We start from the raw sequence: 13725 nt of genomic DNA, 5'->3' as shown, positions 1-13725 counted from the left end.
ACCATTGATGGAAATTATGGCCAAAATGGGTAAGGTCTACAAGTGACTAGATTATTCTGCTCCCACAAGGCTCTCCTCCCTCCCCTAAAAGACTAAAGCGCTATGCTCTTATATGGCGTTTGGCTGACCTCTTGGCTGTATTCAAAACACTGGTCCTTGTACCTCCTTTGAAGGCACTTCTGTGTATGTGTCCACCAGATAGCCCTGCACATTAAGGAAGAAATGTGGTTTTAGATAAGCAACTGAAGCAGAGACGTCAAGGTTTTTATCCTCCTCTTGTCCTTGTACAAAATCTGGACATTATGTGCAATCTGATCACTGCATATTAAGAATGGAACTACAGAGAGAAAGCTCTGGTCAGAGCAAGTGAAATATGGGGACAGACTTGTGAAATTAGGCTAAGGTGAGATATTTAGCTTGAAAAGATGAAGACTTAGGGAAGATATTTCTAGAGTCTACTAAACTATGAATATTACGATAAGGAAGACTAGTTTACTATAAATATATTGTCAAATAATAACATCTGATCAAATTTCAGATTTCATGTCTTCCTAAATGACAACAGTTACTGAGAAACTTGTTTGAAACATAACAGACATTCAATAAATACTTCCTGAATGAAACTAAAAGTACGTACAATCCCCACTTTGGGATAACGAGAATTTTATTATAGATGGAAATTTATTTTAGAGGAGTTAAAGAAAACTTATTTTATCTACCAATTTTATTACTTACCTATCAAATACCTTATTTACTACATCTAAAACCAACTTAACAGTGGTTAAATATCTACCCATGTGTTATAGCTTAAGAATTATTAAATAAAAATCTATTTGTGGCAAATACTCACACGAACCAAGAAAAAAAAAGATTTCCAGATTTTTATTTCTGGAACTGTACACCAGGTATTAAAGTACAACAAATACAAAATAATGCTCAAAAAAATCAGTGTTTATGTACAAATATTAAAATCAATGCAACAATAGCAACTTCCTCTTGAACATCTGATACTAAAACTTGTTCTGATTGTCACTAATCAATCTCATACTCACAGCGTACTTATTTCAAACTGGGACAATTGGAATCACTGGTCATCTAAGAGGAGTTTTAATATCTACCATATTTAACAATAAAACTAATAGTTTCCTCCTTTTAGTGAAAAAATTAAGAACTTTTTAAAAAACATAGTAATGTCAATATTTTTATAAATTATTTCGATTTCCATTTGTAGACAATGTGCTTTGAAACTCTGGGCAAACAATCTCCTTGGTGGTCAGGTTTATTTGTTGGTTTACATTCAAAGTTGAAGTATTCACTAGAGACTTTGGTTAAATTAAACAGTATCACTATGCTCTATTAGATCTGACGTTCTCAAATATTATGACCCTCAATTGTAAAAATTAAAAAGGAAACAATTGCACAATTCTTTGACCTAATTGTACACACTTTAGTATTGTTTAAACAGTATTCTACATCCTTCAAGTAAATTCAGCAGTTGACCATGACAAGAGGAAAACTAAACACTGAAAAAGCTAGCATGAAAAAGTGGAGTACAACTAACAAAAGTAAAGTATTGCTATAATCACAGCACCAGTTTCACTTCTAAATGAATCCGCTGTCCTCTTCAAACCCCCTGTACATAAAAGACACATCAGCCAACACTGCAACTGCTCACCATGGATTTTTGGTTTGTTCATACAAAAATAATATGGCAAAGGAAAAAGAAAAAAGAATTTATCACAGTTTGTTATAAGAATTGTGCTTAACACTTGATAATAAAGGCATTATTGTTTCTTCTTATGACTGCAAATCAGTTATTTTCATGCTCTCAAACGCAATTCTTCTAATAAACAGTAACAAATTCTCTGTTAAGATGCTTAAACGGAAAGGAAAAAACCCAGTAAATCCAGATTTAAAAGGAAATTCAATAAATAGCTATTTTACATGAATAAAGTCATAGTGGTACAATTTATGAATGTCACATCAAGCATGCACAAAAATGGTATTATACATGGAGGAAGCAGTCAGAAAATATTGAATTAGATCTAAAAAGAGATGAAGACTTTACATATATATACAAAAATCTTGCAAATTATTGCCTCATTTTAACAAGGAATTAAAAGTAAACGTTACCAGCCAGTTAGCGCTCTCTAAGAGGCTAAAATCAGATTGGCGTTTAAAAATCCATTAAACTAGCTGGAAATTATTTTTCTCTCATATCATTTCTGGATTTTGGTCAAAAATCTTTATTTAAATAACTAAAGTGTCCATTCAACTTGCTGATAATCAAAACTTCAGATAAGAAACACTGTTTCCATCTTATATCAAGATCCCAGCAATGCATAGATAAACTGAATATATTACTGCATCAGCTACTGAGAATGGGCATGTTCATTTAAGTGCAACTGGTATTAGCATTCAGTCATCTTTGTGTAAATTATTTTATACAGACCAGCCACTGTAAACCCAGAGTAAAAATTAAAGTTATAACAATGGAAGATTATGGCCAGTATCTTACTAAATTATAGGTGTATTCATTTTTAACAAAAGAAATTAGGTTCAAAGTTTAGCACAACACCACAGCAATAAGAAGCTGACAACTTGGAAAAAAATATCTGAAAGCAACATAGAACCCAGGCTACCCATTATTTACTGTGTGCATACAGGAATGCTAGACTTTAGATGTATAAATTAGAGACTGACTTTTAAGTTATTAATTTAACTACTTTTCGTCCACTGTGCTAAACTAACTTTTATAGTAAATGTGCTAATGCGTAAACACTTCAAAGCAATCTTCATTAAAATGCTGCAAAGAAAAGAATACACATCATCCAAAACTAAGGATGTCATTGCAGTTCACAGTTTGTATAATAAATACCCTCCCTTTCCATCACTACTAAGGTAACTACATTCTATCTATTCATCAGCACAACCTTGAAGCGACTTATACTTACAAATATCAGCAATGTAGCCAAACATTTAAGTTTCTGCAAAGCAAGACAACTAGTAGAAACTGAAAAATTTAATTGACAGTGCAAAAAAAAAAAAGTAAAATTCTGTGTTTTAACTGAACTATAAAAGCAAAGCTTATCACATTCTAATACTGCATTACATATTGTTTGAATTCACCTTATAACTTAAAGATGCATGTCTATACAGCAAAAATGGCCTAAGTTTAAGACAATGGCTTCTCATTCACAATGTTTGGAATAAAAATAAAACTGAGTTTGAGATGCAACTGAACGTCAATCACTTTTTAAAACTTAAAGTGGTAACGTACCATTCTACTTCAGATAGGAACTCACATTTTTCTTGCCAGTAACTGTTCAAGCTAAACAGAAAAGTTTAAATATACTTCAAGGTTCTACTGCATTTTATGTCTAAAATCTAGAAATCCCTCCTAAATATTAACACTTTGAACTGCACCACTATAAAAAAAACCTAAGAGGTGTTCCAAAATGTAAACCAATGAGTGGCAACATCCTAGGCTTTGTAGACTGTGCCCTGCAAGTCAACTGCCTCAGGATAAACTAAATTATCAATGACTGGTATGATTTTTATGATTACAATCTTGATAATGGTGGACAAAACCCCATCTAAATACCACACCTTCAAATGCCAAACTTTTAGCCAATAACTGAAGTTACACAGAAATCTTCCGGCAGTAAAATGACCAATTCTGTGTAAGGTAGCCCTGGTCTAGAATTCTGAAACAGGATCCAAGCAAGCGTCTTCATAATTTGCACGCAGTTCCTCGTGCTGGCTTCCATAAAGATGGACTTGCTGTTTTGTAAACTGAAGTGCTCTAGTTGAACAACATGAGAGAAGTTTCCATTTTTAAAAAAATCCTTGCATGTTTGTGCAGTTTAAAGAAACCTACCCCTGCTTTTATTTAATTAAGAAAATAAAACCAAAAAATGCTACATTGAGCAGGGATCAGGATCGGTACCTGTAAACATTGTTATTCCACTGCATCCATTACGGCAAAAGGAATTTACATGAATAGAAGCCACTCCATTCAGTTCAGAACATCTGTGCTGGTTTTGAGCTGGTGGCCTCTGTCTACAGGTTTTAAAATTGGGAGTGAGGGCAGTGGGGAACAGAAAATAGAAAAAGAAGGGAGTGGGGAAGAGGTACTGGGGATGAGGAAGAGATAAGCAGAGCTTAAAGCTGCACCACAGAGTTCAATCTTAGTCCCCAACTCTGCTGATCATAGTTCATTTCCACATTTATGGATTGAAAATGAAAATACTCTTGATAAATCAAGATATAGTTCTATACATACTGACATCACTGATGTCATAGTGAAAAAAGTTCAAACTTCCAGTGAAAGACTAAGCAAACCTGATACTTTCCTGGTACTGGTACTGCACACCCACTGTTTCTGGGCCCCTCACTCACGTCACTCAGAATGGAGGGCGGCATGCTGATGCAGAGCGTGGGCACTGATGAAACCATTGGTCTCGTTGGCAGACAGACTGCCAAAGTCAGCCACAGACACGGCCATTTTGGCACTGGTGATATGATGTGTGTGATTTTCAAAGTCCACACCCAAATTATTTGCAGAAACCTCATTCATAAAGGATTCAGGAACAGCAATGCCCATTTTCAATCTCTTTGCTGGTCTTTCTGACTCTTCACTGCACATGTTCATGGGGTTTAGCTCTGAGTGATAAAATCCAGTCTCAAATAAGTTAAAACAATCACTTTCCCCATTGCTGGGCAGGGTGAGTAACTCCTCTGTTCCAACAGGCACGTGATTGACTTGTCCACGGGGCGTGCTGCCCAGTGGAGGAAAGCTATCATCCAAACAACTCACATCCGCTGGATCGCAGACGGTCGCTACACTGCTGGTCAAAGCTAAAAAAAGAGACGGAAAATGGTTTAAGTAAGCGGTCTGACGTCATGCCACAAAGAGGATATAAGTTTGCCCCAAGCTATGGTAAAAAATGCAAAAAGATGCTCATGTTACCTGTCAAGTCACTGGCAGTGAAAGAGCTGAGAATGTTCAGCTGTTGATCAGGAACAGGCTCAGGTCGGTTAGATGTTAAGGCTGAAGGATTTACTGTCCCACCCAGAGCTTCTGTTTCGTCTACCAAACGATCCATATAGTCCCTAAAAAACACACCCCAATAATTTTATGACTGCATATCACAGTTAAAAACAAAAATCCCAGAAGTCAATCCCACAGTACTTACGTAACTCCAGGGTGATGGTTATATCGTTTCTTTCCAAATCTTGTCTGTTGAGCAAAGTAATCATAACGTTCAGATTTCTTCCACATATAGTAGAATGCTACACATTCAGCAACTGTTCTAGTTCTCACCTAACAAAAAAAGTTGCATTTTTTAAAATCAACATATTCTATGCATTTTTTAATAACTATTATTTTTTACAACCCATAGGTCTTATTTTCTATCTTCCCAATTATGAAATTCTGAACTTTTTATTAGTGAACTGCCGTTACATTTACACTATTTAATAATGAGGCTGACTTCAAAAGCCCAAGGCTTTTTCTTTAAATCAGAATGTAATAATAATAATAAATGCGTATCCAGAAATTACCTTTTTTTACACCTTTACTGAAAATCTTAAAACACTGACATCCTTTACTTTTCTTCACTGAACTTTCACTGTGATGCTGACTGTAGCAGGGGTCCTTCTTAACCCTGAGGGATCCATGAATGAGCTTCGTTGGGATCTATTAATTCCCCAAATTTCATGCAGGTATACTTTTCTGGGGAGAAGGGTGCAGCTTCATCAGATTATCAAAGGGTTCCATGGCCCAAAAGAGATTAAGAACCATTTGCAAAGGGATCAGTACTCTACCGCATCTGGAATTTAAGATGATTGCCAGATAAAGGCAGAATTTTTTCCTTTAACATGCACTTGGCTCTTAGCGCCAACAGAGTTTGGTAAGAACAACAACAACAATAAAATTTGAGCCTCGTTCAACTTGGCTCCACATGCAGACTAGGGCTCTTCTAACTATATATAGGTAAAGGTATGAGTTCAGATGTACAGACAAAATTCTGTATCTTTACCCAATAAACACTTTCTCCCCTGCTTAATCAGTACCCAATAAGGACATTTCAGAATCTCTATCCTGATTAGTGAGCATGTTGTGATATAAGATCATAATATAGGAACAAGCTTTTTAAACCAAGAAATAAGGTATACCTTTCAATAAATACATCAGCCATAAATAAGTCTTCAAAAAGAATATAGGCTTCTTGGGAACAGAGACCTTTCCTGTCTTATTCACTGATGTATCTCCAGAGCTTAAAATAATATCTGGTAAATGATAAAGCTTATTTGTGAAATAAATGAATATATTTCATAAATTATTGCTAAACTGAGATTTTATTTTGACTTAAAAGGGCAACTGTTTCATCTTTCAATAAATTAAACACTTAATCTCATCTGTGAGAAAACAATAGGTTTTCATACATACAAAAAAGCACTGAAGTATTCAACATCATACTGGAAGATCTAGCTAAATGCAATAAGAAAAGAAATAAAAGGCATACAGATTGAGAAGAAAGAAATAAAACTGTCTGTTCACAGATGACATGATTGTCTATATAGAAAATCCTAAAGAAGCAACAAAAAACCCTCCTGGAACTAATAAATGATTATAGCAAGGTTGCAGGACACAAGGTTAATATGCAAAAGTCAACTGCTTTCCTATATACCAGCAATGAGCAATTGATATTTGAAATTAAAAACACAATACCATCTACATTAGCGCCAAAATGAAATACTTAGGTATATACCTAATAAAATACATGTAAGATCTATATGAGAAAATCTACAAAATTCTGATTAAAGAAATCAAAGAAGATTTAAATAAATTGAGAGATATTCCATGTTCACAGATAGGAAGACTGATTATTGTTAAGGTGTCAGTTCTTCCCAACTTGATTTATAGATTCAGTGAAATCCCAATTAAAATTCCAGCAAGTTATTTTGTAAATACTGACAAATTAATTCTAAAGTTTATATGCAAAAGACCCAGAATAGCCAACACAATATTGAAGGAGAAGAACAAAGTCGGAGGATAGATACTACCCAACTTCAAGACTTACTATTAAGCTATCGTAATTAAGATAGTGTGGTACTGGTGAAAAAATTAACAAATACGTTAATGGAACACAATAGAGAGCCCAGAAACAGACTCACACAAATATAGTCAACTAATCTTTGACAAAGGAGCAAAGGCAATTCAATGAAGGAAGGATCATCTTTTCAACAAACAGCGCTAGAACAAGTGGACATCTATATCCACCTTTCACAAAAACTCAAGATGGATTACAAGACCTAAAAGTACACTACAAAACTATAAAAGCTCCTAGAAGATAACACAGGAAAAAACCTAGATGACATTGGGGATAGTGATGACTTTTTAGGAACAACAATACAAACACAATCTATGAAAGAAAAATTGATAAGCTGGACTAATTAAAATTAAAAACGTCTACTCTGCAAAAGACACTGTTAAGAGAATGAAAAGACAGGCCAAAGACTGGGAGAAAATATTCAAAACTCACACGTATTTTTTTGGACTGTTATCCAAAATATATAAAGAACTCTTGCAATTCAACAATAAGAAAACAAACCACCCAATTAAAAAATGTGCTAAAGACCCTAACAGACACCTCACCAAAGAAGATATATAGATGGCGAATAAGCATATGAAAAAATGACCCACATATGTCATCAGGGAAATGCAAATTAAAACAAGATACCACTACACATTTTAGAATAGCCAAAATCCACAACAATGACACCACCAGATATTGGCAAGGATGTGGAACAACAGGAACTCTCTCATTCATTGCTGGTAGGAATGCAAAATGGCACAGACACTTTGGAAGACAGTCTGGCGGTTTCTTACAAAACTATCCATACTTGCTTAAAGAAAAAGAAAAAAAAAAAAACATTGTAAAGCAATTATACTCCAATAAAGATGTTTAAAAAAACCCAAAAAAACAACAACAAAAAAATATCCATACTATTACCATATCATCCAACAATCACACTTACTGGTATTTACCCAAAGGAGTTAAAAACTTATGTCCAAAAAAACCCCTGCACACTGATGCTCACAGCTGCTTTACTCGTAACTGCCAAAACTGGAAAGCAACCAAGATGTCCTCCAAATGGTGAATGGATAAACAAATTGGTACATCCATACAATGGAATATTATTCAGTGATAAAAAGAAATGAGCCACACTAAGACTCCATGCTCCCAATGCAGGGGGCCCAGGTTCGGTCCCTGGTCAGGGAACTAGATCCTACCTGCTGCAACCAGAAGTTCACATGCTGCAACTAAAGATATTGTGTGCCGCAACTAAGACCAATATAGTCAAATAAATAAATAAATTTTTTAAAAAAAAAAAAGCGAGAGAAATGAGCCACAAAAAAACATGGAGGAATCTTAAATGCATATTACTAAGTCAAGAAGCCAATCTTCAAAGGCTACATACTGTATGATTCCAATTATATGACAAGGGATTTTTTGATCAGTGAAACTATTCTGTATGATACTACAATAGTGGATAGGTGTCGTTATAACAACAGAGTGAACCTACTGTAAACTGTGAACACTAGGGGATAAAAACATGGCAAAGTAGATTTACCAGTTGTAACAAATGCACCACTCTGGTGGGGGGGCTGGTGGGGGGAAGCCGTGTGTGGGTGGGAGCAGGAAGTACATGGGAACTCTCCATACTTCTTCCTCAATTCTGCCGTGAACCTAAAACTGCTCTAAAAATAAAGTCTATTATTTAAAAGTGTGTGTATATTCTAACAGTTTGGGATAATTAAATCTCATTAAAATATGCTTTGCTTATTCTTTCTTTTTGTCCTAAGGAACACAGGATTCTAAAATATTTAGGTGGATAGGTCAATATTCTATGCCTACTGCTTTTTAAAAATTTTAAGTTTATTTATTATATTTATTTGTTTTTGGCTGCATTGGGTCTTCGTTGCTGCACGCAGGCTTTCTCTAGTTGCGGTGAGTGGGGGCTACTCTTCCTTGCGGTGCAGAGACTTCTCATTGCGGTGGCTTCTCTTGTTGTGGAGCATGGGCTCTAGGTGCGCAGGCTTCAGTAGTTGTGGCACATGGGCTCAGCAGTTGTGGCATGCAGGCTCCAGAGCGCAGGCTCAGTAGTTGTGGCACACAGGCTTGGTTGCTCCGCGGCATGTGGGACCTTCCCAGACCAGGGCTCGAACCCGTGTCCCCTGCGTTGGCAGGCGGATTCTTAACCACTGCACCACCAGGAAAGCCCCACCTATTGCTTTTTAAACTAGATTTTATATTTCAGAGCAGTTTTGGGTTTACAGAAAAATTGATCAGAAAGTAACAGAAATGTTAATAGCAGGGGAGCATTAACAAGTTATAGCTTTTATTCCCTACCCAAGAGGCTCATAAATTAGTTGCTTATATTCATTGTAATTACTAAGCAATTTCTCTATACTAATTTGCCTAACTTACCTTATTCTTCTGTATAAGATGAAAATCTTTTCCAAAAAGCATGAGTGCATGTTCAAAGCTCCGGCATTCTTCTTCTGTCCATGCAGTCATTCCTTCTAAAGAAATTTTAAAACAAAATAAATTGGCCTCAAAACTCTTATATATATAAATGACTGATTTACTTTCAGTATGTTTTCCTAATAAAAAGGCTATAAACTTCTACACACACACACACACACACACACACACACACACACACACACACACAGACAAGTTCTTTATGTGGAGATTTTAGTTAGTAATCTTAACTAAAAAAATCTAGAATACCAAAATATAAACAACTGGGTTTTTTTCCTCTGCATGATGAGACAAGAATTTTATATTTTCTTCTATAATTCAAGCACATTGTTTTTCTGATTTTTTTAAGCAATGAGCATTTTTTTAATTAGGGGAAAAAAAAGGTTATTTTCTTTATAGAAAAAAAAGCCTTCCTTTGGTCTTATGTCAAAACCATAAGCTCTTTAATTAGAGACCATAAATAATGAACACAAATTTATTCAGAGTCAGTTTGCAAAGTGCTATACTGTAGGAATATAAAGGGAATAAAAAACAGCCCATGCTCTCAAAAGACTAAATCCCATTCAACTTCCTGGCAGATCTCAATGTTGATGAATCAAATCTACTTGGGGCAGAGGAGACTTGAAGTGCCTCACAATGGGAACCAGGTCCCCAAAGCCATTAAGAGTAGCCCACCACGAAGGTGAAAACTTTGTTCAGAGTTTTGAGAGCTTAAAGTAATTTTTTCAAAGAAGCAGCTTTTACACGGAAACATTTCAATAGACTATCTCACCTACAAGTTTAAATGCATTGTTTCCAGCTTCTATATTTTTCCAAGTCATTTATATAATATTAGTAAGCATTATTTCACTCTATATATACTTAATGAAAGCTATGGTGCATGCAACTGATTTATATAATGACAAAAATACTGAAATTAAACTTAACCATTTTCCTTGACACACACAAACCAAAACCTAAGCACTGCAAAAATGTTATTACATGATTACTAAACATACACTTCTTGCAATAAATTGAATGGAATATATTATACATGTTTCTTTTTTTTAATCTTTAATCTCCTTTTCATTTCCTGTCTGGTTTAAGAAAAAGAAAAAACAACTTTTTTCCCCCAATGAAATCATAAAATCATTCTTATTAATTACTTTGGATATATTGTCATCTCTGGGGTCTGCTTTGTTCTGGAGGTGACAGGGGGGTAACTAATTTGTATTTGAACAATCTCTGGTACGTCTAAAAATAGAGGGCAAGAAAAGGAAAAAATTATTTGCTATGAAGATAAAAATAGATCTTATACAAAAGTGTTATAGGATTGCTCCGTCCTTTATACTTCGCTTATTCTGATCCCCAAATGACCATCCCCTATCATTTCCCTCTCTTGATCCCAAGTGTTTCTTACCTTGAGAGGCCTTTCCGTTGCAGCAGTACCTTTCAATTGCTTCCTTTATATTATGGTTACACTTGAGAAGTTCATATAATGCCTTAGGGCAAGGGAAAAAAAACTATTCAATAAAACTTACCAAAAGTTCATACTTAAAAAAAAAAACTCAAAAACAAACAAACAAACAAAAACAGGTGTATTGTAAGAGTCCTGACAAATACTAGCTGAAGTGCTCTCTAATTTCAGGACATTTGAAGCGTATGTTTGCCCAGACATTTAATCTACGTAACTATCCTGTATATTGACTCTGGTATCCGAAGAGTTTGTTCATTCTGATTCTACCTCTCAGAAGTTATCTACCAGTATCATTCCTCACTTTTTTTTTTCATTGCCAGGCCTTCTGAGCTGGGAGAATATCCCTATTTTAGATGATTATTTCTAGTCAGGAAAAGTCAAGAATTATGGTCTTCTCTCTTGATAGCACCTTCTGCCTGCCTTTTAGAGTTTTAATAAAAGAGAATAGCAGCAGGTCTAGAATAGAAGGATGGATATTTTAGTGACTGGAGTTTATAGTTATTTCCATCTACTATGGAAGATATCATTTTTTAAAAATTAGAATTTCTTCCCATTAAACCTGTTTGGAATTATGAATATACTAAATAGCAGCAGACAGAACTCAACTGAAAGTTAAATAATAATCCACCTTCCCAAGTACATTTCAAGAAAGGCAAGGATATTGGTAAACCTATTAATACATCAATAGGTTAATAATCAATACATTAATAACCAATCATGAAAAACAGCTGCTAAAAAAGCTTCAGATAAATCAGTACCCATTTCTATTTTTAAAAAGACAAAACCTGTAACGGTTATAAGTAGATGGATACTACCTTGCTATAAGAAAGACAGCCTGTATCAAACCAAGGCTGGTATTATTCTTTTTTTAAAATTTTTGGCCACACCCCGTGGCATGTGGGATCTTAGTTCCCTCACCAGGGATTGAACCCGTGCCCCCTGCATTGGCAGGCGGAGTCTTAACCACTGGACTGCCAAGGAAGTCCCAAGGCTGGTACTATTCTTAATGTAAAAACCTTACATGTATTATCTTCCATCAAAAGCAGGCCTCAAACCACTGTAACTACCAAAAGTCTCTGAGAGTTATAGCTAATGCAGTAAAACATGTTCTAGGAATAAGAGATATAATAATGGTAAGGAAGGAACAAACGTATAATTCAGTAATGACTTTAAAACTAGAAAACCTAAGAGAAACAACTGAAAAATCATTATACTAAATTGAATAGTTTCAGTAGCTTGAGAAAAAAATTTTTTAATTTATATTTCTCTAAATCAACATATACAAATACAAATATAATAGTGATCCCATTTACAACAGGGCTAAATACTGTATTTAAAAATAATGAGGAATTAATTAAATGCATGTGATACTTAAAACAAGTAAAAACATTTGAGTGATTAAAAAAAAAGTCAAATACATAGAGAATCAGAACATGTTCTTGAAGTAGGTTTTATATTTTAAAGGTACTAATTCTTCCAAAATTAATTTATAGTTTTAATGGAATATCAATAGGAAAAGCCAATGGGATTTCTTTTTGACAGCTGACAAAACTACTTTGAAGTTCAGCTAGTTTGACTTCTCTGTGTTATTCAGAAATTCAAGTTTGAGTCCACCTATCTCTGGGCACTCATTAGCTGGGATTAGCTAGGCTGGAGATAGAGTGTAAAGGTATATGAGAGGGAACAAATGGGACCTAATGAAACTTCAAAGCTTTTGCACAGCAAAGGAAACCATAAACAAGACCAAAAGACAACCCTCAGAATGGGAGAAAATATTTGCAAATGAAGCAACTGACAAAGGATTAATCTCCAAAATTTACAAGCAGCTCATGCAGCTCAACAACAACAAAAAACCAAACAACCCAATCCAAAAATGGGCAGAAGACCTAAATAGACATTTCTCCAAAGAAGATATACAGACTGCCAACAAACACATGAAAGAATGCTCAACAGCATTAATCATTAGAGAAATGCAAATCAAAACTACAATGAGATATCATCTCACACCAGTCAGAATGGCCATCATCAATAAATCTAGAAACAATAAATGCTGGAGAGGGTGTGGAGAAAAGGGAACCCTCTTGCACTGCTGGTGGGAATGTGAATTGGTTCAGCCACTATGGAGAACAGTATGGAGGTTCCTTAAAAAACTACAAATAGAACTACCATATGACCCAGCAATCCCACTACTGGGCATATACCCTGAGAAAACCGAAATTCAAAAAGAGTCATGTACCAAAATGTTCATCGCAGCTCTATTTACAACAGCCCGGAGATGGAAACAACCTAAGTGCCCATCATCGGATGAATGGATAAAGAAGATGTGGCACATATATACAATGGAATATTACTCAGCCATAAAAAGAAACGAAATTGAGCTATTTGTAATGAGGTGGATAGACCTAGAGTCTGTCATACACAGTGAAGTAAGTCAGAACGAAAAAGACAAATACAGTATGCTAACACATATATATGGAATTTAAGAAAAAAAAAAAAGTCATGAAGAACCTAGGGGTAAGGCAGGAATAAAGATGCAGACCTCCTAGAGAACGGACTTGAGGTTATGGGGAGGGGGAAGGGTGAGCTGTGACGGGGCGAGAGAGAGTCATGGACATATACACACTAACAAACGTAGTAAGGTAGATAGCTAGAGGGAAGCAGCCGCATGGCACGGGGATATTGGCTCGGTGCTCTGTGACAGCCTGGAGGGGT

The 13725-nt window shown here is 35.3% G+C and overlaps 1 protein-coding gene across 1 annotated transcript in view; it reads right to left on the bottom strand.

Annotated features, from left to right (window-relative positions):
- Nucleotides 1-723: 723 nt before the first annotated feature.
- MIER3 (MIER family member 3) overlaps nucleotides 724-13725 on the bottom strand; it is a 31716-nt gene continuing 18714 nt past the window's right edge. The window contains exons 9-13 of the mRNA XM_060009472.1: nucleotides 10957-11038; nucleotides 9501-9595; nucleotides 5199-5326; nucleotides 4973-5115; nucleotides 724-4860 (exon numbers count right to left, since the gene is read on the bottom strand). Coding sequence (XP_059865455.1) covers nucleotides 4403-4860; nucleotides 4973-5115; nucleotides 5199-5326; nucleotides 9501-9595; nucleotides 10957-11038 — 906 coding nt within the window. The 3' untranslated portion in view covers nucleotides 724-4402. The remainder of the gene's footprint in view (nucleotides 4861-4972; nucleotides 5116-5198; nucleotides 5327-9500; nucleotides 9596-10956; nucleotides 11039-13725) is intronic.

This window comes from Delphinus delphis, chromosome 3, assembly GCF_949987515.2.
Source record: "Delphinus delphis chromosome 3, mDelDel1.2, whole genome shotgun sequence".
NCBI lineage: Eukaryota > Metazoa > Chordata > Mammalia > Artiodactyla > Delphinidae > Delphinus > Delphinus delphis.
Note: the sequence above shows the minus strand (reverse complement) of the source record. Positions and strands in the feature narration are given on the sequence as shown.